The sequence below is a fragment of the Arvicanthis niloticus genome, chromosome 16 (assembly GCF_011762505.2).
Source record: "Arvicanthis niloticus isolate mArvNil1 chromosome 16, mArvNil1.pat.X, whole genome shotgun sequence".
NCBI classification, from domain to species: Eukaryota; Metazoa; Chordata; class Mammalia; order Rodentia; family Muridae; genus Arvicanthis; species Arvicanthis niloticus.
The window spans coordinates 59,603,871-59,629,010 of NC_047673.1; the positions used below are offsets into that span (position 1 = coordinate 59,603,871).

The 25,140-nt window shown below is 47.7% G+C and overlaps 1 protein-coding gene across 1 annotated transcript in view; it reads right to left on the reverse strand.

The window, feature by feature from the left end:
• Pbx4 (PBX homeobox 4) overlaps positions 1-21,330 on the reverse strand; it is a 41,230-nt gene extending 19,900 nt beyond the window's left edge. The window contains exon 1 of the mRNA XM_034519835.2: positions 21,142-21,330. Coding sequence (XP_034375726.1) covers positions 21,142-21,284 — 143 coding nt within the window. The 5' untranslated portion in view covers positions 21,285-21,330. The remainder of the gene's footprint in view (positions 1-21,141) is intronic.
• Between the last annotated feature and the right edge of the window lie 3,810 nt (positions 21,331-25,140).

Consider the following 25,140-nt stretch of genomic DNA (forward strand, 5'->3'; position numbering starts at 1 on the left):
TTCCTGAAAATTGTCCTTTGACCCCCACAGACACTGTGGCAGGCATTCACGCACACATGCACACAGGCACACGTGTGCACACACACAGGTACATATGCACACATAGATGTAATTTTAAAATGAACAACAACAACAATAAATGCTTACAAAACACCTGGACAGCCTCAGGTGTTCTGAGTCACAGTGTCCTTGAGAACTTCACAGTCCACTCAGATGTCCCACAGCCCATAAGAACTCTGATACCTATGCTTCTTACCTCTGCTGCAGAGTGGGCAGTCAGCCCTGGAACCGGTTCTTGCTGGGCGCTGAGGGCTGCTTTACAAACACAGCAGCTCCCTTTCCACAGAGAACTTACATGCTGCCCACAGCTCATCCGGAACACCACCTTCAGAGCTGCAGGTTTGACTCAGTGTTAAGAGCACTTTTTGTTCTTGCAAAGGACCTGGGTTTGATCCTCAAACCCCACATGGAGGTTCACCACCTTCCCAGGCATTCATGTGGGGCAAGATATTCACACACAAAATAATAAAATAAACCTAAAAATGCATTGAAGAGGAGGAGGACAGTAACCTCAAGGTCAGAAGCAACACTCACCACCCTCCTGTGCCTGGTGGACAAGGCCCCACTTCCCGCAGCTTCTGAGCGTGTTTCTAGTGTCACATGGGCCTCACGTTTGCAAACAGGCATTCTCGCCCATGAGGTCATCTCGCCAACCCTAATTCCCTCTTCTGAAGCCTCTCAGTCTACTGTTTGTAGTGACTGCGGAGAATGCACAGCCATGCTCACTGGCTGCGGGTTCCCACTCTTTCTGCATCTAGCAATCATCAATCTGTCTGTCTCTGGATGCCATTCCTGTGGACTTTTTTCACAGGTAGAACCTACAACACATGGCCTCCTGAGATACGGCATGGACAACACCTCACTCCTTGTCGTGTCCTGGTTTGACTACAGCTTCATCCTGTGGGCAGAGGACAGCTTGCTCATTCATCCATTCCCATATCCATTGTTAGGAACTGCTTCTCTTTATGTGAAAGGGGTGTGTGTGTGTGTGTGTGTGTGTGTGACAGACAGACAGACAGACAGACAGATAGACAGACAGAGACACAGAGACAGAGAGGAACATCTGAGCACTGCTGTTTGGAGGTTCTGGAAGTCTGGGTATCTTGTTCTGTCTTACTCCTTTGAGGTTCCCAGAACCTGGAGTGTGTATGTTTCCAGCCCACCCCCTCCTCCTTAGGGTGGTGGCCGTGAAGTCCCAGCAATCCCCTTGCTTTCAGCCCCACAGTGCTAGGATCGCCAATGTGTTTGAGACCAGGCCTTCTCTCACAGTTGCTCACCAAGTGCCCTTAATCCTCTGGCCTCGCCCACCCTTTGTTCAGGCTCTCATGCAGTCCAGGCTGGCTTCAAACTCTGTGCAGTTAAGGATGACACCGAATTTCTGATCCCTCCTGCCTCTACCACCTGAATGCTGGAATTTCAGGTCTGTGCACCACACCTGTTAATCACTCTTAATGATGGAACCATTTCTCCAACCCCTCCCCTGCACCCCACCCCAGCAGACATGACCTCATGAATACTCATGACTCCCTATGTTTTGTTTGTTTGTTTTTTGAGACAGGGTTTCTCTGTGTAGCCCTGGTTGTCCTGGAACTCACTCTGTAGACCAGGCTGGCCTCGAACTCAGAAATTCACCTGCCTCCGCCTCCCAAGAGCTGGGATTAAAGGCGTGCGCCACCACTGCCCAGCTTTTAACTCTGTATGTAAGCAAAGATGGCTATGCTTGCCTGATCTCCCTGCCTCTGCGTCTTGTGTCCTGGGGTGACAGGTGTGCATTACACAGAGTTTATGAGGTGCTGGGGTGCAATTCCAGCACATGAGCTGCCCAGCCCTCATTCATCTCTTGATAGAGTTGGTTTGTTCCCATTTGGGGATGTTACAAACAATGCTGCTGGGAACAACTGTGAACAAGAGTGAATGGACGTTGAGGAGAGCTGCTGCCACAGGAAGTGAAGTCCACGGTTAAGGTCACTGCAGTTTTTGGCTTTTTTTTTTTTTTTTTTTTTTAGTTTTTTTGAGACAGGGTTTCTCTGTGTAGCCCTGGTTATCCTGGAACTCACTCTGTACACCAGGCTGGCCTTGAACTCAGAATACTTTTTGGTTTTCGGAAGCAGGATCACAGTTGTGTAGCCCTGGCTGACCTGGAGCTCCGAAGGCAGACCAGTCTTGGCCTTGAACTCACAGAGATCCACCTGCTTCTACCTCGGGAATGCTAGAATTAAGGTTGTGCCTCCCGAGCCTGGCTTACCTTTACTCTTCACGTTTTATTTTTTATGTGTGAGCATTTGTTCACTTGCGTGTCTGTGCACCATGTGTACAGTACCCACAAATGCCAAAAGAGGGTGTCAGATCCCCGGAGACCCAGCCTTGCCCGATTTTCAGATGGGCTATAAGAACTAAGGTCTATTTGGCTTGGGCCTCTGGCTATGTGGCTATGATATGCTCATCTCTTCCTTTCTAAGGGTCTTTTTTTTTTTACTTTCTGGATAAAGTTCTATCAATTTCGATTTTATAATTTTGTGTGTATGGCTGTTTGGCCTACATGTATGTCTATATATCATGTATGTGCTGCTTGTGGAGACCATAAGAGGTTGTTTGTTGGATGCAGTGTGTGCTGAGAACTGAACCTGGGTCTTCTGGAAGAGCAGCCAGTGCTCTTAACCATGCAGCAATCTCTCCAGCCCCTATTTACTTATTTTAATTTTATTACATTAGTATATGAGTTTGTATGTGAGGGACAGAGTGGCTACATGTATGGAGATCAGAGGCCAACTTTCAATCTGTGCTAACTATTGTCAAGACAGCCTCTGGCTGGTCTCTACCTCCCAACCCTGCAACTAAGCCTTCGGGTGCTAGGATTATGACACACATACTCCCTTGCCTGGGTCCAGACCTTTCTTTTTAGATGAAATTGAATTGATCTTTAATTTTGGGTTTTTTTCTTTGTTTTGTTATTGTTTTTTTTTTGAGACAGGGTTTCTCTGTGTAGCCCTGGCTGTCCTGGAACTCACTCACTCTGTAGACCAGGCTGCCCTCCTATACATGAAGGAGGAATTGAGGCCAGAAATCGCCTGCCTCTGCCTCCCAAGTGCTGGGATTAAAGGCATGTGCCACCACTGCCCAGCTTAATTTTGGTTTTTCAATTGGGGTTTAAGTACTATTCCTTTTGTTTGTTTGGTTTGGTTTTCTGCTGTCTTGGAACTCACTTTGTAGACCAGGCTGTCCTTGAACTCAGGGCCCCTCCTACCTCTGCTGGGATTGTGTGGCCCACCACCACCTTCCAGTTAAATTTCAGTTGTAATAAACCATTGCCTAATTCCAGGTTAAGATGTGTATAAACATTTTCTTCTAAGTGTTTTACAAGTTGGCTACGTGTGGTGGCTCATGCCTCTAATTATGGCAGGCAGGTGGCTAAGGCAGACGCATCACTGTATGTCAGAAGAGCCTGAGGTAAGATATGTCTCAATTAAATAGGGCGGTGGTGGCGCACGCCTTTAATCTCAACACTTGGGAGGCAGAGGCAGGCAGATTTCTGAGTTCGAGGACAGAGTATCAGGACAGCCAGGACTATACAGAGAAACCCTTTCTTTCATGTGTGTGTGTGTGTGTGTTACTGGCAACTCAAGCCAGACTCTCAAGTATGCCACAGCAGTGCTCTACCATGGAGTTACATCCCAGCCCTGCACCTGAGCTGAGCACTGGTGTGAGAACTGACGGGAACTGTCTTGTCTTTTTTCTGTATAGTCTTGTCAACCTGATATGAGCTACCATCATCTGTGACAAAGATCCTCAGTTGAGAGGATGTTTCTATCAGACTGACCTGTAGGGCATTTTCTTAGTTAAGGACTGCTGCAGGCCCTGCCCACTCTGGATGGTGTCACCCCCACCCAGGAGGTATATGGCCAGGACTGTATGAGAATGCAGGTGAGTAAGCCATGGAGAACAAGGCAGGAAGCAGCAGTCCTCCATGGCTCTATGTCAGCCCCTGTCCTGACTTCCATGACTGACTGAGCTGTGACATAAACCCTTGCCTTCCCGAGCTACTTTTTGCTGTGGTGTTTTATCAGAGCAACAGACACCCAGTGAGGACAGACCCCAGTCTCATTCTGCAGTGAGACTGACCAACTGCTAAGGAGTCCATCTTTTCCCCACCCAAAGTCCTGGTACACCCATCAAACATCACTCACCTAGCTGGTCATAAAGCTCACCCAGTAGTGTTTACCTAGGGCTCGAGAAATCCTAGGTGTGATCCCAGCACTTTACAAACTCAGTGCTTCCAGCTGGTGCACAGCGGTAATCCAGAATTTAGGGAGTAGAAGCCAGAGGGTCAGAAGTTCAAGGGCATCCTGGGATGTGTGGTAAAATGGGATCCTGTGTCAGTTCTGTTCTATTGGCCTGTTTGCCTAGCCTTGAGGTATGCATGAGTGTGTGTGTGTGTGTGTGTGTGTGTGTGTGTGTGTATTGGAAGGCAACCCAGAACACAGACTCCTCCTTACACAGACTGGGCAGCCGGCCTACACTGAGTTGAGCGGGGAGCCCTTTTTACTTATTACTTTCAGTTTGAGACAGCATCTTGCTAGGCTGTGCAGGCTAGCCTTGAACTCTCCTCAGCCTCCCACCTGCTGGGGTTACAGGCACATACTACCACAGCCAGTCTGAAACACATTCTAAAAATATATTTTGTAGGCTGAAAGTGTTAGCCCACACCTGTAATCCCAGCACTCGGGGGGGGGGGGGGGGGGGGGGGGGGGGGAGGGGGGGCAGGTGGATCTCTGTAAACTCAAGGCCAGCCTGGTCTTAGCATAGACACAATAGACCTTTAATTTGGAGAGTGGATCTGCAGGACCTCTGTGTAGGAGTGAAAGCTTTTGGGAAAAAAAAAGAAGACTACAAAGTAACCAGTACTGCCTGCTTACTGCCCTTGAGCAGTAACCACGGAGGTGTCATCAGGTCACAGGTGTATCCCGAGAGCTCCTAGGTGGGAGCTGAACTAGCACAGGACTGAGTAATCACTAGCCAGGGGATGACACGTGGATGCTGGGGATTTGAGGAAATCTCCACAGGAGGAGCTGCAGACCCAGACTGAAGTCCAAGTTCTTTCAAAGGTCCCATGGGAGGTAGTGAAACCCAAATGCCAAAAAGGAGGAGCAAAGGAAAAGCATGGCAGGACAGGGGACCTCCTAGAGTTCCAGGGTGACTCAGTGAGGTGGAGCACAGAGCGTGGGGAGAGAGAGGGTGGAGGTGTGGAGATAGCAGAAACAGCAGCTATGCACTCAGCCATCTTGTCTTGAAGAAAAACGGCAGGAGCCAGCATGAAGCATGACGTGTGCAGGCAGCTGGGTTTCTACTCCCGTTTTAAGAGGCTTGGCAGAGCTGGGGTCAGCTAACTCCCAGACAGAGCATACACCTCCTTCAACAAGCACATCCGCCAATCCAAAATCCTCCACAACTCATCTCACACAACACGCAGGCTTCCCCTGTCCTTGTCACCATGGGACCCCATCCTAGACAACTAGGGACCTGCTATGACCCCGACTACAGCAGCTAGCTCATCTCCAACCAGCCCCTGGAAGGCTCAAACTGGTCTGCCCAGCCCAGCCAGTTCCTTCTGGAGAAAATCCTACCAAAGCTCTTGGCCTCTGCCTAGACAGACAGACAGATACAGACTGAGAAAGACACACCCCTACTTTGGGACCTACTTTAGCTTCTTCATGCTGGCTCCGGCTGCTTTCCTTAAAGACAAGATGGCTGAGTGCATAACTGCTGTGTAAGCAAACTTTTCCTTCAAAAGTGCTTGCTTCTATGTGTGTCAGCCTGCCACACTTAATTCAAACAAATGTGTTACAAATCCAGTCAGGGTGAAGGTGGAGAGGTGTTTCTGAGGTTAAGACACTGCACTACTCTTACATAGGACAACACAAACTTCGTTCCCATGTTGGGCAATACAACCACCTGGAACTCCAGCTCTAGAAGACCTGACGCCCTCTTCTGGCCGCTGGGAACACTGCACTCACACTTCATACATCCCACAGAGACAAGGCACATATGCACAGAAATACACACTAAAATAAATGTTTCTTTCTTTTTTTTTTTTTTTTTAGTGGTTTTGTTTTTTGGAGAAAGGGTTTCTGTGTAGGTGTAGCCATCCTGGATCTTGTTCAGTAGACCAGGCTGGCCTCAATTCCTCCTGCATGTATATCTATATGAGGGTGTTAGACCCCTGGAACCCCTACTTTTATGGCCATAGCCACATAGCTATGGCCATAGACAACTATGATCTGTCATATAGGTGGTGGAAATTGAGCTTGGGTCTTCTGTAAGAGCAACACCTGCTCTTAACCACTAAGCCATCTCTCTAAACTCAGGATACATTAAAAAAAAAAAAATCTTACCTGGCAGTGGTGGCACATGCCTTTAATCCCAGCACTTGGGAGGCAGAGGCAGGCGATTTCTGGCCTCAATTCCTCCTTCATGTATAGGAGGGCAGCCTGGTCTACAGAGTGAGTTCCAGCATAGCCTGGGCTACACAGAGAAAGAAACCCTATATCGAAAAAACAAAAAAATAAAAAAAAATTCTTAATTTTATGTATATGACTATTTTGCCTGTATATATGTATGTGCACCGTGTCACACACATGGTACCCACAGAAGTCAGAAGAGGGAGCTATTGATGTTTTTGAGTCCTCATGTAGTTGCTGGGAATTGAACCTGGGTCTTCTGCAAGAGCAACAAGTGCTGTCAACTGCTGAGCCACGTCTCTAGCCCATTCACTTTTAAAACACGGTCTTATCGGAGCCAAGCCTGGCCTCAAGTGCACTCACTAGCTGAGGACTGTGAACAGGATGAAGGGCTAAGCCCAGGCAAGCCATCTGCTAATGCTTGGCCTGCAGCAGGAACATTCCTGATGAATCATGGCCCCAGTCCCTTACTGAAGAATTCTGGGAAGGGCTCTACCTGAGCCACACCCTCAGCCCTTCTCTCTGGAGGAATTCTAAGCTTGTACTTGCCACTGGCCCATGCCCCAAGCAGCTGCCTACAGATCACCAAACCACAGTCTAGTGAAACAACCTTAGAGTGCAGAGTGTCACTGGGAGGGATGACTTCATCCTCGCCATGACTTGGCAAACCCTAAGGGTGAGCCATGCTGGCCTCATACTTTTACCTTGACTCAAAGCAGAACCTGGGACTGGAAATGTGGCTGTCATGCTACCTCATAGTTCACTGAGCTGATGAAAAGCCAAGTGCCTAGTCAATAGCTACGAGGGTCTGAGAATGAGGTAGGAACAACCCAGGCCACTCTTTCTGTCCAACTTGTGAGATCCTGTGTCCAGATTCTTGATACAACAAAACTCTTGAGATCATAATGTATGGTTTATTTTAATTATTGTTTTATTTTGGAGGGCTAAAGAGATGGCTCAGAGGTAAGAGCATCCATTACTTTTCCAGAGGACCCAGCACCCACACTGGCAGTTTACAACCTTTTGTAACTCCAGTTCCAGGAGATCCAGTGCCTTCTTCTGGCCTCTTTGGGCACCAGGCACACATGTACATACATGCACACAGGCAAAACAGCTATACACATTAAAACAAAATAATAATATTTAAGAAGGTTTTACAATTTTTAAAAAATTTTTAGATAGGGCTTCTTTTTTTCCTGAAACGAATGGCAATTCTCCTGCCTCAGCATCCCAAGTGCTGGGGTAATAGGTGTATGCCGCCACATCTGGCTATTATCTCTTTGTAGTTCTGGGATGTTTGTTAGACTAGGGCCGTCCCTTGAGCTGAAAGCACTACATAAATGTGGATCTCAGCAGTGATCTCGGTTGGATTTGTTTCACAGCATAGAGAGCTGATGTTCTTCAGCTGACTGCAGACCAGTGAGTAGACTGAGAGAGGCAGGACAATGAGGTGCATGTGGAGCCTTCTGGCTGGCCTGGATGTCACCAGGCTTGGACTCCTGGGTGGTGTGTGTCCTTGCCTGCTGGGGGATCGGTCTCTCCTTCCTCTCTCTCTGTCTCTCTCTCTCTCTGTCTCTCTCTGTCTCTCTCTCTCTCTTTCTGTCTCTGTCTCTCTGAATTTCTAGCTTGGAATTCCAAGTCCTCTGCCTCCAAGTGCTAGGATGGTAGGCCTGGCATGGCCTTGGTGGGGACAGATGACATGGTTCCGGTCCCTGTGCCAGCAGACATGGGTCTCTGTGAGTGTCAATGGCTACCACAGGCATAAAGCTTGTTTGTATAAAAATGTACATGTTTTGCATTTCTCCTTTAAAGAATGTCCTCCCTGTTAATGTTGACTCCACGATAATCAGACAGCACAAGTCCAGGAGCCAAAGGTGTGGCTAATGTCTCAGCAAAATGTCTCAGCTGAGACCTTCCAGACGGCCCTTAAGGCTGTGGGAAAGAACTCTAAAAGCATGAGTTGGAAAAGCTATAATTTCTCAACTATGCAAAACATACTGGTGAAATAAGAATTATGCAGAGCTTCACGAACCTAAAGGAACAGAGGTGGCTGCATTAAAGAGCCAGTTTGTCAGAAAGATACAAAGGCTAGCAAGTTCCTGAGTTCAAGGTCAGCCTGGGACATAGCAAGTCCCAGCCCAGGTGTGGTAGAACTGGTAATTTCAGGACTGGTTCCCCCCAGATGTTTTTTTTTTTTTGTTTGTTTGTTTTTGTTTTTCAAGACAGGGTTTCTCTGTGTAGTCCTGGCTGTCCTGGAACTCACTCTGTAGACCAGGCTGGCCTCGAACTCAGAAATCTGCCTGCCTCTGCCTCCCAAGTGCTGGGATTAAAGGTGTGTGCTACCCCCCCCCCCATGTCTTAACAGAGGCAGGCAGATCTCCGAATAATTGTGCAATGTTAAAAGGAAATGAATGCTTGCTGTCTCTTGAGAATGAAGGGCTGAGATTGCACGGGATGCTGAATCAGAGGGTAGACAAAGGAAACCTGGAGAAAATGACTGGACTGATAAGGAAAGGAAGACTGAGCTGATGATCTGCAGGAGATGAGCTAGCCAGCTGGCCAGAGAAAGTTTTTAGAAAAGCAAGAAAGCACTGCTTGGAGAACTGTGACAAGCTGAACAGAGAGCAAGCCAGCGCAAGCTCGAATTAGCTGTCTGGAGGTCTCCAGCTTAGGCAAATCAGAAAAACAGAAAGCACAGCAGAGTACAGCCTGGAAAGCCGGTTGAGTCTTTTGTTTCCGCAGCTCCCAGACAACCCTTCTCTCAGAACCCCTCTCCAAGTAGGGGCTGGTCCTCCACATGTGGCATTTTTAAATTGTCATCTCATCTAATCTTATTGGCTCTTTCATAAAACCTAACTATAAACAATTAGCTGATTTCAGTTTGTTTTGCAACATTGTTACCCTTGGCGAGGCCTGCTTAATAAGGATTGCCAGTCATGCAGAGGCGAGAACTCTGCACAGATCTCTAAAATCAGACTCCCAGTGATTTAAAATCGGACCTCCCAAACAAAAGCAAGCTGCACATAATTACTGAGAATCGTTTGGAAGTTACAGGTAAAAATCAGGAGCTGTGATCTACTGTTGGTAGAATGGGGTTTATGTCTGATACAGTTCTGTTCCTCTGTCCTCCGCTGTGACCTGCATGTGGCAGCCCATTCATGATGCTCCCCTCGCAGACAGGAGTAAGTTAGTGCAGTTGGGGACAGAGCATCACGCTTCACTTCTCACCATTGTTGTGTGTGAGCCTAAGAACTTTGGATATTACAATTTTAGAATTGGTTTTGTTTAGTTTTTTTTGGTTGGTTGGTTGGGTGTTTGTTTGTTTGTTTGTTTTTCGAGACAGGGCTTCTCTGTGTAACCCTGGCTGTCCTGGAACTCACTTTGTAGACCAGGCTGGCCTGGAACTCACAGAGATCCACCTGCATCTGCCTCCTGAGTGCTGGGATTAAAGGTGTGCGCCACCACTGCGCCCGCTTTAAAGGGTTCTTTAGTGGCAGCTCCACTTTAGTTTTAAAAGGAGTTTGATAGTACTTGGGGCACACTTTTTCACAATCTTTCACTGGGAAGTGAGGCAGGAGGGTCCAGAGTCCTAATATGTATATTTATCTAAGACATTTCTCAGTGCAGGGGTGAACCAGGGTCCTCCACAGTTACCTACACATAGCATATATTCACATAAACAGACACACATACACAAAAAGAAAATTAAAACGCAGGCATGACTACATAGCCCAGGGATAAAGGACAGAGGAGGACAGACTGGGAGCTCACTGGCCATTCAGTGGAACCAAAATGGCCAACTTCAGGTTCAGTGAGGACCCCATGTGCAAGGAATACAGTAGAGAATGTGTTCTTGTGGCCTGCGCGCGCACGCGCGTACACACACACACACACACACGCACACACACACACACACCACTCAAAAACTGTTTTCTGTTCTCATTTAGCAACCTCAGTTGAACAGCAGCTGAAGCAGGAGGTCTCCCTTCTGAAGGGTCCATGCTTACCTTGGCAGACATGCTTGCGTGCATGCAGCCTGCACAGTGGTCTCGCTGCTGCTTCTGAAGGTCATTCTATACCATCTCCCTTTAGTAATTAAAATTTAACCTACCAGCCATCAAGATAACTGTAGCAACAAGCCTGATCCAGAGTTCAACTGAGAAAGGAGAACTCTTGTCATTGTCTTCTGACATCCACCCACTCACACACAAACAATAAAAACAATAAAAATTTTACAAAATTAATCTGTCTCATGCGTACCACAAAAAGTGAATTATCCTAGGATGTTGTACATTTTTAAAAATCAACTAACGTCAGGAGCCTAGAAAGATGATTTAGTGGTCTTAAGAACACTGGCCATTAAAAAAAAAAAAAAAAAAAGAACACTGGCCATTCTTGCAGAGGACCTGAGGTCAGCTCCCAGCACCTGTTCCTTGAAGCTCACAGATGACAGGAACTCCAGCTCCAAAGGATCCAATGCCCTCTTCAGGCTTCTGAGGGCGGCCACACCCCAGTCCCACAGCAGATAAACACAGACACAGACACACAGATAAAGAAAATAAGTAAAAAATCAGTGTAGCTGCCAGGCAGTGGTGGTGCACGCCTTTAATCCCAGCACTTGGGAGGCAGAGGCAGGCGGATTTCTGAGTTCAAGGCCAGCCTGGTCTACAGAGTGAGTTCCAGGACAGCCAGGACTACACAGAGAAACCCTGTCTTGAAAAAACAGAAACAAAAAGCAAACAAAAAAAATCAGTGTAGTCTATCATATTTATAGACTAAAAATCTCACAGATGGAACCTGCTAAAACATTAGCAGATGTCCAGCCTCTTCATGAAGCACTGGAGAACAGAGAATGAGAACACACCTTATGAAGTACCACTGGGAAACTTAGTCATGCCTGTAATCTCAAGATTCAGAAGGCAGAGGCAGGATGAAGACCTTGAGTTCAAGGCCAGCCTGGGCTACAGAGTAAGCCCCTACCTTGAGCATCTCCTGCCACAGAAAGGGTAGCCCAGACTTGTGATCCCAGGACTGGGGAGGCTGAGGCTGAGGCTGAGGCTGAGGCAGCTCTGAAGTGAGAGGGAACATATAGTACAACACGCCCTAAACCCTAAAGCATTAAATAACGTCTAAAATACAACACAGTGGCACATCAGCAGGACAGCTCTGTGGTGGACCTGCATGCAATTGATCAGACAGAGCGGTGGAGGCCAGATCTGCCAATCGCAGCATAGCCTACTGTCTCCCTACAGAGAGAAGCCAGAGGAGGGAACAGCCCTCTGCAGCTGTGGTACAGACTCAATGTTCTGGGTGGTTTTGTTTCCTTGTGGTGCTAGGAATGGAACAGAGGGCCTCGCCATACCAGACAGGTACTCTGTCACTAAGCTACCCACCCACAGAAACCTAGTGCCCAGGATAGTAGTTTGGAAGTGAGGCTTCACGGAGGACTGATGATGAAAGCCCCATGCCCTTGGAAGAGAAAGCCCAGGGTGAGGTGCTTCAGCTGCCTAGATGCCTGCAGCCAAGCCTGGTGACCTGAGCCCCATCCCTGGAACCCATGCCGTACAAGGAAAGAGCCAATCTGTAAGTTGTCCTCTGAGTGTATGTGTGCTGAGGCACTCACGCAGATACATAATAGATGTCAAAAGACATCTATTGGAAGGTAGAAGACTAAATCAATATAGCAATTATAGAAATCCATAGAGCTTCCTCAAAAAAATTAAAAATAGAATTATCATATCCCCAGCTACTGGGCATCTACCCAAAACAGCCCATATCCTACCACAGAGACACTCGTACATCCATGTTCACGGTTCCTCTATTCATGATGGCAAGACGACGTAGGTACCCATCAACAGATACATGGAGAAGATGAATGTAGTGTAGGGCTGGAGAGATGGCTCAGAGGTGAGAGCACTGGCTGTTGTTTTTTCAGAGGACCCAGGTTCAACTCTCAGCAGCCACACAGTGGCTAATGAACATCTAACTCCAGTTCCAAAAGATCCAGCACCTTTTCAGTACACATGTGGGGCACACAGGCAACCACCCAGACACATGCAATAAAAAATGAATAAAGTTAAAACTGAAAAATTTAAAGTCATACATATATACAATGGATTATTATTCAGCTGTAAAGAACAATAAAATTGTGAATTTTGCAGGAAAATGGATAGCTCTGGAAAGGATTGACAAACTTGAAAAAGCAAGGGCTCAAGCCCTAAGTCCACATGTTTTGGGGAGAGGAGACTGCAGAACAAAGTGTGTTCTGATCTCACAAGTGCCCACCCCTCCAAAACAGGTGGATGTTAATTAGTCTAAAAAAGAAAAAACAAAGGGGTCTCTCTCCTTCCTATTCAGACACTAGCCTGTAATGAAAACTGGTGAGAGCGAAGTCTCAGCTCCAGACAGGAGGTCAGGGAGGGCAGGACTCAGCACTGAGGAAGGATAGAAGGGCAGAGCCTGGGGTGAGGAGGCTACAAGGGGGAAAGAAACCACAAAAACACACCATGTTCAAGGATGTCATTAATATCTAACATATTATATGTTTATTTAAAATAAAAATTTTAAAGGGTCCCCTTGAGAAGAGGGGGTGTTGGTCAGGTTGGTCTGGTGTTGGTCACCAGAGAACACCTTGCCCCTGAGCCATCTGGAAGCAGGAAGCAGTCATTACCAGGCCTGGAATCCACAGCTGCCTTCATGGGTGACTGTCAACCCACGTGACCTAGGGAAGCCTGTCAGACTGCTCAGATAGACTAAGATAAGTTGCCTTTGCCACAGTGTGAGGTAAGAGACCTGTGTCTCCAGATGACCCATCAGCCACGCTGCTTTTTACTTCCACCAGGTTGTCTGGAGTCACCCCTAAGCAATGCCCAGACTTGGGGTCTCACACTGACTTTTTAAGCAGCTCACTACTGCTGAGTCTGCATGCTTTTGCTGAGTGGAAGCTTTTTGGCTCCTGGCAACCAGGATTACCTTAAAATTTCAGAGCTTCTGTCGCCTGAGGAGTCCCAAGAAAATGCAGCCAGCACCACGTCCCTGGGGAGGGCCCAGACCTTTCAACAGACATTTAGAGAGACTATGACTCAAACACAGATTGAGGACCTAGAGAGACCTCAGTCAGTCCTAAGAGATAACCTTTAGAAACTGCTCACAGAGGAGTGGGGAGCAGTCAGGACGATAACCTATGGCACACTGAAGAAACCAGAAGATAGAAAAACCTCCCATGTGCATGGGTCAGTGGAGTGTTGTGAGAAGCTGTAAGAAGCAATGTGTAGATTCGATGTAATCCCCATCAAAATTCCATCATCAGTCTTCATAGAAACAGAAAAAGTGCTTCTGAACTGTGTAGGTCTCTTCCCAGCCCTGAGGAGGCAGGATCGGGAAGACCAGGAGTTCAAGGTCATCCTTGACTACTTGGTGAATTTGAGGCCAGCCTGGGATACCTGAAATACTGTCTCAAAATCTAGCTCCTGGGCGGGTGAGGTGGCTTCTGCAGTACTAGCCTATAGCGTGACTTAAAATTCATTACACATTTACTTCATTTTAAAAATCTTTCTGAAAATGCTTTTAAATTTATTTTATGTGTATGGGTGTTTGTTCTGCCTGCTTGGATATACGTGTATCACGTGCATGCCTGGTGGCCATGGAGGCTAGAGGATGCTAGATTTCCTGGAAGTGGAGTTTTGGATGGTTGTGAACATGTGGGAACTGGGAATTGGATCCAGGTTCTCCCCAAAGCAACACGGTCTTTGTCTCCAAGCCATCTCTCTAGCCTCTATTTTGTAGCTTGACTTTCTAGTGAGTAACTCCCTTGGGTTTTTTTTTTTTTTTTTAGCTGCTATATTGTTACATTTCTAACAATTTTTTATTTAGTGCACTGTGTGTGTGTGTGTGTGTGTGTGTATGTACATGATTGAAAACTAGACGTTAACCTGGGGGACTGGGTTTTCTCCTTCTACCAAGTGGGTTCCAGAAAGTCAACTCAGGTCATCAGTCTTGGAAGCAAGTGCCTTTACCTGCTGAGCCACTGCACTGATCCCCGTTTTCCTGCACTGATCCCCGTTTTCCTGCACTGATCCCCGTTTTCCTGTCTTTAAACACACTTGACCCAGCCCCTCATGTGCTGCAACACTCGGGAAAGCTGGCCCTGCACCCCATCTGGGCAGTACAATAGAGCTGACCCTGCTGTCGTCGTGGAGGAGGGTGACCCAGCTCTGAGGGCATGAGAAGAAGAGAGGTGGCTCTGTCCTTTGCCAGCTGGGGCATTGGTTGAGCCAGGACAGTGCTAGAGGGCTCGCCATGGGGTGTGGGTGCAGGAGAGCTGGTGAATGACCAACTCAGCCACCACCCAGATCCAGATCCAGGGCTTTGAGTTGGCCCAGCCCAGCATTCATGTCATCTGTGAACTGCTGGAACACATGAAGGGACCAGTCCTGCAGATCCACAACTGCAGGATCTCCACAAGGCAACAACAGGACATCTGAGAAGTCCTGGTGAGGATCCAGGATTGGTAAGTGTAGAAGACAGAGGTAAGTGTAGAAGACAAACCAGATCAACAATTCACTGCAATGAGAATTGACAAGTAAAGAAAAGTACGGGCAAGAGGGCGGTGTGCTGTGGGACACTGTGACACGCACAGCTCCCACAGGGAGACTGTTTGCTTTGGTGGGGAGGCTGCACGGGCAGAGGGCGGGTACGAAGGGAGGGGAGATGAGCGGGATTGGGGTGCATGATGGGAAACTCACAAAGAATAAAAAAACTAAAAAAGAAAAACAAATTTGACAGGATAATAAAGATGGAAAGTTCATGATGGTCTTGCAAAGCCTGGTCCAGCCAGGAGAGACGACGTCAGCTCGGCCTCCTGCATTGACAGGCTATCAGGCTCCAGAGTCTTTGTGTCTTGGCATCCGAAAGGCAGATGCTCAACTCCCAGATGAAGACACTAGAATGTTTGCACACATCCTTCGCACACCTTCCCATGTAGTCCAGATTTGTTTTCATTTCTGTGTGTGGGCAGGTATACGGCTCAACTGCAGGTGCACACGGAGCCAGAGAGAACACAGGATCCTTTGGACACAGAAGTACAGATGAACAGCACAGCATGAATGCTGGAACCAAACTGGAGTCCTCTACAACAACCACAAGAGCGCCTCACCGTCGAGCCCCCTCTCCAGTCCCGCCACGCACTGTGTGCGCGTTTTGCCTGCACATCTGTGTGCACCATGTGCCTGCCTGGGGCCTATGAGGTCAAAGAGGACACTGGGTTCCCTGGGACTGAAGCTGCAGAGGACTGTGAGCTGTCAGGTGGGTGTTGGGAAGCAAACCTTGATCCTCAGCAAGAGCAACAAGAGCTCCTAACCACTGAGCCAACCCTCCTGCCACACCTCCATGTACTTTAAATCGTATCTCAATCATTTATAGCATCCAATGTGCAAATGACATTTTCACAGTTGTTATATCCACTGCTGTTTAGAGAACTGTTGGGAAAGAAAGTGCATGCTCTGTTAGGATGTATAAAATTTCCTTTTTTTTTTTTTTTTTTGTGGGGGTTGGGGAACAGCAGGTTAAGATTAACTGGACTTCCCTGGAACTCCCTGTGTAGCTAAGGATGACCTGAAATTCCTGATCTTCTGGCTTCAGAATGCTGAGATAGCACAGGTGAGGGCCTCCTCATTCTGTCTCCTTTCTGTGTATGTGTGTGTGTATGGTGGGTGGGCGGGGTGTGTGTGTGTGTGTGTATATGTGTGTGTGTGGGGGGGTGTATATGTGTATGTGCATGCATCAAGAAATACTTGAGAAAAGGTGTTAGTGTGTAGCTCAAGTTGTTCTGGACCTCACTCTGTATCTCTACAGAGCTAGGCTCTGTATCTCAGGAATTGCTTAAAGTGATTTCCTTCAATATATTCAATATATGTCCTTTATACTACATTTTGTGTGTGTGTGTGTGTGTGTGTAGTGTAGTGTACAGGGGCATATCGAGAGTGGTTCAGTGGGTAGAGGCCCTTGCCATCAAGCCTGACAACCTGAGTTTGAGCCCTCAAACCCACATGGTGGAAGGAGACCACTGACTCTTGTAAACTGTACCCTGACCTCCATGTGTGTGTTGTATACGTGCCACATACATGTATGCACACACTATAAGAAGTAAATAATAAAAATTAACTTCTTAGCCTTAAATAAGCACTCTTTGAAAACTGTTAAGTAGAGAAGAACGCCTGAATTCCTTTGTGACACCGGCCACCTGGGGCCACCAGAACCTCACAGACTGGGGTTGTGCTGGGCCTAGATGCCTGAGGACCACACCTGAGGACCACACCTGAGCAGAGCTTGCTTCTTCAGCAGCTCTCCTTCCAGAACAGGGTACAGGTAGTTCCCCAGGACACAGCAACGTATTCCTTTAGTGGTGACAGTTCTTGGGGTCCATCTTTTCTCTCCTCAGAGCCTACCCTTCTAGCCTAGTGGTTCTCAACCTTCCTAGTGCTCTGCCCTTTAGTATACTTGGTGACCCCCGACCATTAAATTGTTTTCGTTGCTACTTCATAACTGTAATGTGTCTATGGTTATGAATCATCATATAGATATCTGGTATTCTACCCACAGGTTGTTTTAGACTCTTCATCGGCATTTTACCGAGTGCCAAGTACCAGACATTATGAGAATTCAACATACAACAAGGCCACTCTTAGACACTAACCAAAGGGCCTCCCAGGGCCTTACATGCTTTTGGCCTGGCTCCAATCTCCTCTATGGAGTAGCTTCTATTCTCTACACACCACACCACACCACACTCTAAAACCCAGGAGACACTGGGGTCACCACTGACTGACTGGTGCTCAGAGAGCAGGAAAAAGAAAGGGTGGGGGCTGTGAGGGGAGATATATTGGACATATAATATAGATATGTAGGGGCTGGAGAGGTGGCTCAGTGGTTAAGAACACTGACTGCTCTTCCAGAGGTCCTGAGTTCAATTCCCAGCAACCACACGGTGGCTCACAACCATCTGTAATGGGATCTGATGCCTTCTTCTGGTGTGTCTGAAGACAAATAGCTACAGTGTATCTGTATACATAATAATAAATAAAAAAAATATAGAAATGTAGGAAAACCTGGGGCTGCTGTGTGGAATCCTGGCTGGGGGGTGGGGCAAAAGCACTTGCTCCTGCAAGGCTGATGACTTGAGTTCACTCCTCAGAAGCCACTGCAGAAGGTGACAACAGACTGCAGATGTCCTCTGATCATCACATGTACAGCACAGCATGTGTGTGTGCACACATACAATAAAAAATACATTTTAAAAAGTGGGAAGGAAAGAGCTGTCGGCAGGGAAGCACTCCTAACTCTAGAGAGGCTATAAAACCAGTCAGCACCCCACACTGAGCAGGGAAGTTTGCATTTGCCTATTACAAAGCCCTGGGCTCAGCAGAAGTGGGGATGGGTGGTTGGCTTGTTTGTAGGCAGGGTCTCAAGTATTTCAGATTGACCTCAATATGTAACCAAGGTGTGCATTGCCACAAGAGGTCTATATACTGCTGGTGATCAAACTCAGGGTTCCCTGCATGTGTACCAGAGGCACACGCTCTTATCAGCTGAGCTGCTCTCCCAACCCATGATTTTCTAGTTTATCTTAGTATACTCATCTCACTGTAGGGCTAGAGTCCACACTATCAGACCCTAAGGCATCCTCCTCACCTCAAAACAGACCCTTCCAATAAAGCCCCAGCCTCCAAAAGAATTCAGTGTTTTTCCTATTTCTAATCATCCTGGTAGGTGTAAACATAGTAAGCTGCCTTGTCAAGCGGACATCAGCAACTCTGGCTGGCTGACACTGGATTTGGGGACATGGGACAGGTGGTCTGAAAAGTGTGTTGTTTGCTTTTCCCTATGGAAACTGGAATGGTGGCTGGGGAGACAACTCGCTCATGAAGAGTCAGCTGCTCTTGCAGATCTGGGTTCCATTCCCAGCATCCACACGGCGGCTCACAACTGTCTGCAATTGCAGTTCCAGGGGCTCAGGTGCCTTCTCCTGACTTCTATGGAGACCAGACACATACCTGATACACATGCATTCATGCAGGCAACATACCCATGAATTTAAAAATAAAGTTATAAAATTCCAGGACTTCTTTCTTTTCTGGGAACATCTTTTTCCCTGGCTCCTGGGACTTTTAGAAGGTCTGTCCCTTCCCTACCTGGCTTCCCACAGTCCTTTCCTTACAGCTTAGCCACAATTTATGTGTGTGTGTATATTCCTTTCTCTGTCCCAAACCCCCAAGCTCACAATGTTGGAAGCAAAGACAATGTCAGCACCCAAGTACACTGCCCTGCACATAGTTGTACATAGTAAGTGGCAACAGGTATTAATCAAGTCCATCTTAAAAATGGATCTTGGGACTGGCAAGATGGTCAGTGGTTAAGGACATCAGCTATTCTTGCTGAAGACCTGGGCTCAGTTTCTAGCACTCACAGCCATTTGTACCAGTTCTAAGGAATCTGATAACCTTTCTGACCCTCTTGGGCACCAGGATTGTAGATGGAAGACATGAAACATGTAGGTAAGATATCCATACATGTAAAATAAAATTACCTTTAAAATTTTTAATTAAAAGATAATAAAAATGGGTTCTGAAGTCAGATGTGGTGGCATATGCCTTTAATCCCAGCACTCAGGAGGCAGAACAGGTAGATCTCTGAGTTTGAGGGCAACCTGGTCTATAGAGTGAAACCCTGTCCAGAAAAAAAAAGGGGGGGGGTCTTTTTCAGAGACTGGAGGGATGGCTCAGTTAGTCAGCAAAGTGGATGCCTAGAGTTCCCTAGAATCTGTATATATGATAAAGCTTGGCGTGACGTAATGGCATCTTTAACCCTCATACTGGGGGGGGGGGGGAAGGGGGAGGAGAAGGTCAGGTAGAGACAGAAGGACGCAAGGAACCCCAGCTAATCTGTCATTTCTGGGCTCAGTGAGATCCTGTCTTTAAAATACAATAATGAAGGAGAGCAAGGTGCACACCTTTATCCAGCACTCAGGAGGCAGAGGCAGAGGCAGGAGGATGTTTGTGAGTTAGAGGGCAGCCTGGTCTCAGAGGGAGAGCAAGGTACACACCTTTACCCAGCACTCAGGAGGCAGAGGCAGAGGCAGAGGCAGGAGGATCTCTGTGAGTTAGAGGCCAGCCTGGTCTCAGAGGGAGTTCCAGACAGCCAGGGCTACACAGAGAAACACTGTCTTGAAAACAACAAAGGAGGTGGGGTGTGGGCACCAGACGCCAGCCCCTGAAGTACCCTTTGCAAGGACTACATGCATGCTGCTTTTCCCCTTCTGCATGGTTGGAGCCACGATTCTGCAGTCACTCCAAGTACACAGAAACCCGAGGCAGGGAGATATCCTAATCGCAATTTGATCTCATAAACCATAGACTGGAAGGAAAGAACTGACTTTCTCAAAGCTTCTGAGATCTCGTATACATGCCTCATTCCATAAATAAATGTAAATAAAAAACCGGAGCGTGATCGAGGAAGACATCTGATAGAGACCTGTTACCTCAATACACACATGCACAACGTGGACCAGCATGCACATGTGCACATACACAGAAAGCCACATATATCACACACACATACATGAAAGAAAAAAAATGTAAAATGGGTCCCTGATAGCTAGTGTGGTGGCACACAAAGCCCCGTCCAATCCTGAGCATCACATGAGCTGGGTGTGGCAGTGCATGCCACCCTAGCCTCAGGGACGCTATTTATTGTAGTGTATGGTGAGTTTCAGGCTAGCCTGGGAAACATGAGGTCCTCTCCCAAGCAAACAGACAAATAAAGAAAAAGAATCCTTGGCATGTGGTTAGTGGGTGGCATATACCTCTCATCCCAGCACTCTGGAGGTAACAGGACTATCAGGAGTTCAAGGTTATCTTTTGTTTGGTTGGCTTTTTTGAGTCCCTGGGTGGTTTGAGATAGGGTTTCTCTGTGTAGCCCTGGCTGTCCTGGAATTCAATTTGCAGACTAGGCTGGCCTTGAACTCAGAAATCCTCTCAAGGTTATCTTTTAATAGTGAGTTTGAGGCAAGCCTGGGATTGGGGGTTGGGTGCACTGGAGAGATAGCTTAATGGTTAAGTGCACTCGCTATTCTTCCAAAGAACCGGAGCTCCCTACTCACACGTCGGGAGCACATACCTATACACAATAAAATAAAATAAAATAAAATAAAATAAAATAAAATAAAATAAAATCTTTAAAAAGACGAGTGTTCTCTATCCACCCAGCTCCCCATATCCGTTTCTGGAAGTTCTCAATGGATCCTTCATCAGATCATTCTAGTACAGCTCTTCAGTCCCTTCTCTTCAACTGTGTGTCTTGCAAACTTTCGCCCATTGCTCTACCCTGCCCCCACGCGCCCGCCAATAATAGATCACTCATCCTTCCAATGTCTCGTGTTCCTAGGACCAGGCTTTCACACCCATAACTCTGACGCCTCCTTTCCTCACGAAGTCACCCTTTAGTCCGGGACAAGTTCTTGTATCCTTCACTCCCTCAGACCACTCCGCCTGTCCATCACTCCAAGCTCAGCTGCACCTGTCCCCATCCTCATCCCGCCTCCGCCCCTTCCCTTCCTGCCTGGGAGCCGCACCTGGCCTGAGCCTCGTCCAGGCTCTGGTCGGTGATGGCCATGATCTGCTGCAGGACGTCGCTCGTGTCATGGCCCAGTGGAGCTGTGGGCGGCGGGCGGCGCGGGGCGGGCTGTGGCGGCACGGGACGCAGAGGGGCGGCCATAGGCTAAGGGCCGAGCGAGCGCGGAGGGACAGGTCCGGCCGGGGAGCTCTCGCGCTTGCGCAGCAGGCAACCGCCGCAGCCCCGGGGGCCACGCCTCCTTCAAGCCCACTGGCCAATCGCCGCTGCGCACTGCCCACGGAAACGCCCCTTTCATCAATCTTCGCAGTGCACCGCCCTCTCCCTCGCGACGCGCCCCAAACAGCCTTCTCAACGGCTGCTGAGGGTTGAGGGCTGTCTAGAAAACAGGGATTCTCTTCTGATCCTCCCATCCCCCGGGACACGCCCCCTGTGGGCGCCGTCACCAATCAGCAGCATGCACTGTTCCCCCTCCCCAGCGACTAGCTAGAAACTTGCTTTCTCAACTGCCAGTAAGAACCTGGTTGGGGTTGCCATGGTAACGATTACAGCCAGCATCTGCTTAAGTCTGGTGCACTTCCCTCCCTCACAGGACCTCACCCCTTGCGTGGTCCAGTGCCTCTGACTTCTCTCTGGTCCTGGATCTGCTTAGGTTATCACTTCTTCACAGGGCCCAGGTTCTTCACAGCCATCCACATCTGAGTTTCCTTCCTCAGAGGCCTGCATCCTCACTGCTCGCTCCCCATCTTCATACCTCCCTTCCTCAAAACTTCAAAAACTTGTGTGTGAGCCTGGTGACATAAGCCTTTAATTTCAGCATCAGGGAGGCGGATCTCTGTGGACTCGAGACCAGCCTGGTCTACATAGTTTCCGGACAGCCAGGGCTATGCAGACCTTGTTTCAAAAAATAACTTGAGATAGAGTCTCATAAAGGTCATGCTGAATGCAAGCTCGTTTATGTAATGAAGCTTGACTGAATTTGCTATGATTGGAGCATGATTTCAAACTTCTACCTCTACCTCCTAAGTGCTGGGATAAATGGTCTGTGCCACAGGGCCCTGTTTGGTAAATCCAGAGTGGCATGCCTACCAGACAAAATCCTACCAACCTAACTACGTCTGCACCCTAAGTTTTCAACATCTTGAGACAGTGCTTCATATAGTCTAAACTGATGTCAAATTCACTAGTAACTGATCTCTTGCCTCCCCCTTCCCCTCACTGCCCCAATTAATGCCTCAGAGCTGTGGCTCCTCCTCACAGCCCCCCAGCTCCTCAGAACTCCCACTCCCCAGTCCTGCCTCTTTCTCAAGACCTCTGACACCTGTGTCGCAGGCTCCACATTTCTGCTCCTTTCCACAGTTCCTCACATCTGGAGTTCTCCCCAGCAGGCCTCAGGGTACCCCACTCTTCCTAAGAACTCTTCCAACCTCAAGAGCATCAATGTCCCCGTTATGTGACTTTTTCTGGGGGAACCCCTCCAGATAAGGAGGTTAACCTGACCAAAGAAAAACTTTCAGTCAAGTCCAGTTTTGTGAACCAGAGACTTTATTGAGGTTCCTCATAGGTGCATGGGCAGCTACAGCACTGAAATGTGTCATTAACTTCCCTCTCCCTCTGTCACTGTGGGTTTATAACCTTCACTGAGGAGAGCAGCCCCATCCATATGACCTATGTTTCTATAAAAGCATATTCGTGGTCCAAACTTGTGAGGTCATACATGAATGAACACAACTTTTAATTCAACATGGCAGTGACCTCATCCAGCCTGAGGGATAGCTATACAACTGGTTCCCGTAAGTCCTGGCCCCTCAAGCATAGTCTCCTTTGGCTGGTCACCAGAATCCTGTTATATCCCTACAGACCTTCTACGCCCATCCCAGCTCTGAATAAAGATGCAGAGACTTATTTATTTATAAATACCTAGGCCTTAGAGCTAGGCTGGTTCCCAGTAACTTGTACAACTTCTACTAACCCATTTATATTATTCTGTGTCTGCCTCATGGCTTGATACTTCTCAGTCTCGAGTACCTGAGCCTACTTCTTTCTCTGTGTTGGGCTTCTAGAGCCTGACACTTTCCGAGTTCAATCTCTCCCCGGAAGTCCTGCCTACCATCTCCTGCTTCACTGTAGGCTTCGGCTATCAGCTTATGAAAACCAGTCAGAAGGGGAGAGAGGGAGGGAGTTTACAAAATCAGCGTCTGAATAACACAAAGCCACTCTCTACACAGTGCACAGATTTTCCCTACGATCTCTTCCTCTAACCCATTTCCAAACTTTTATCAGGCTGAGGGGCAGATGAAAAGTGTAGATTTGTGTAGATGGCAAGAAGGAAGCTGGAACCCAGTACTTTTCTCTGCTGGAGAAGTCAATTCTATGTGACCTCAACTTGTTTTTTTTTTTTAAATTTTGTCAGGCTCAGTGGTTAAGAGCACTGACTGAGTTCAATACCCAGCAACCACCGGACGGTACTGGCGCACGCCTTTAATCCCAGCACTTGGGAGGCAGAGGCAGACGGATTTCTGAGTTCGAGGCCAGCCTGGTCTACAGAGTGAGTTCCAGGACAGCCAGGGCTACACAGAGAAACCCTGTCTCGAAAAACCAAAAAAAAAAAAAAAAAAAAAAAAAAAAAAAAAAAAAAAAAACAGCAATGACATGGTGTCTCACAACCATCTGTATAGTGTATTCATATACAAAAAAAAATAAATAATTCTTTAAAAAGTTTTTGGTGGCTCACAACTATCTGTATAGTGTATTCATATACAAAAAAAATAAATAATTCTTTAAAAAGTTTTTGGTGGCTCACAACTATCTGTACAGTGTATTCAAATACAAAAAAATAATTCTTTAAAAATTTTTTGTCATCCTGTGTGTATGTGTGCTTGCATGTGTGTTTGCACACCATAGCACAAGTATGAAGATCAGAGAATAATTTTCAAGACTCTACTACCATATGGGTCCAGGGATTGAACTCTTGTTGCCAGGCTTGACGGGGGCGCTTTTATCTGCTGGGCTTCTTAGACCCATTCATTCCGTCCAATCCCAGGATTCCAGGCCTAGCAAGTGCTAGCACATGGCTAAAAAATGAAGACTTTGCTGAATGCCAATCCTTGGATGTACCCCAAGACAGAGAACTCTCATAGGCCTTTTGTGCCTCTTGTTTGGGATTCCTCAAATAGAGAAAAAGAAAGAAAGGGCACACATCCCTGTCCAGGGTCACAGAGCTCCCAGAATGTTTGCTCAGAGACAGAATTCAGGTGAAGGCTTGGTGAAGGGTCAGCACGACTGGGAAGTCAGTCATGGTCCTTTTGTTGTTACTGAAGAGGAAACTCAAGCAGCATGTGTATGTTGGGGGAGGGGGGGAAGCACCTGGGGGGGTCACAGGGTACCCAGTAAGAAACTCAAATGTGTAAGCACAAGGGAAACCCTAGGCTTGGCCCCAGCCACAGACAGTAATAGAAGCCTTGAAGGTGGCCCAGAGTGTGCCTTATACATACCAAAAGTCAGACAGCAGCCTAGCACTGCACAGGCCTGATGGGGGGGAGGGGAGGGAGAAGACTTAAGTTCCAGTGGCCTAAGAGAGACAAAAACTGGATGCCACCCAGCAGAGAAGTCAAGAAGAAAAAGCAAGGCTGAGTGCTTTCTCCTCAGTGTGAAGACCAGAGTTCAGAACCTCAAAAATCCACATAAATGCAAGGGCAGAGGCAGAGTGACTGGAGGAACTCCTGCCTTACAAGCTGCCCATGAGATTAGCTATGTTGGTGAGCTCTGGGTTTGACGGAGACCCTGCTATGTTGACTAAGGTGGCCCTGCCTTCAGGGGTGACTTCTGACACATCTCCAGCCTCCACATGCACAGAGGTGCAAGTACATCTGTGCAGAGGGAGTCGCTCTCCTTTAATCCCAGCTCTCAGGATGCAGAGGCAGGCTGATCTTTGTGAGTTTGAGGCCAGCCTGGCCTACAGAGTGAGTTAGAGGCCAGCCAGTGCCAGTGAGTCCCTGTC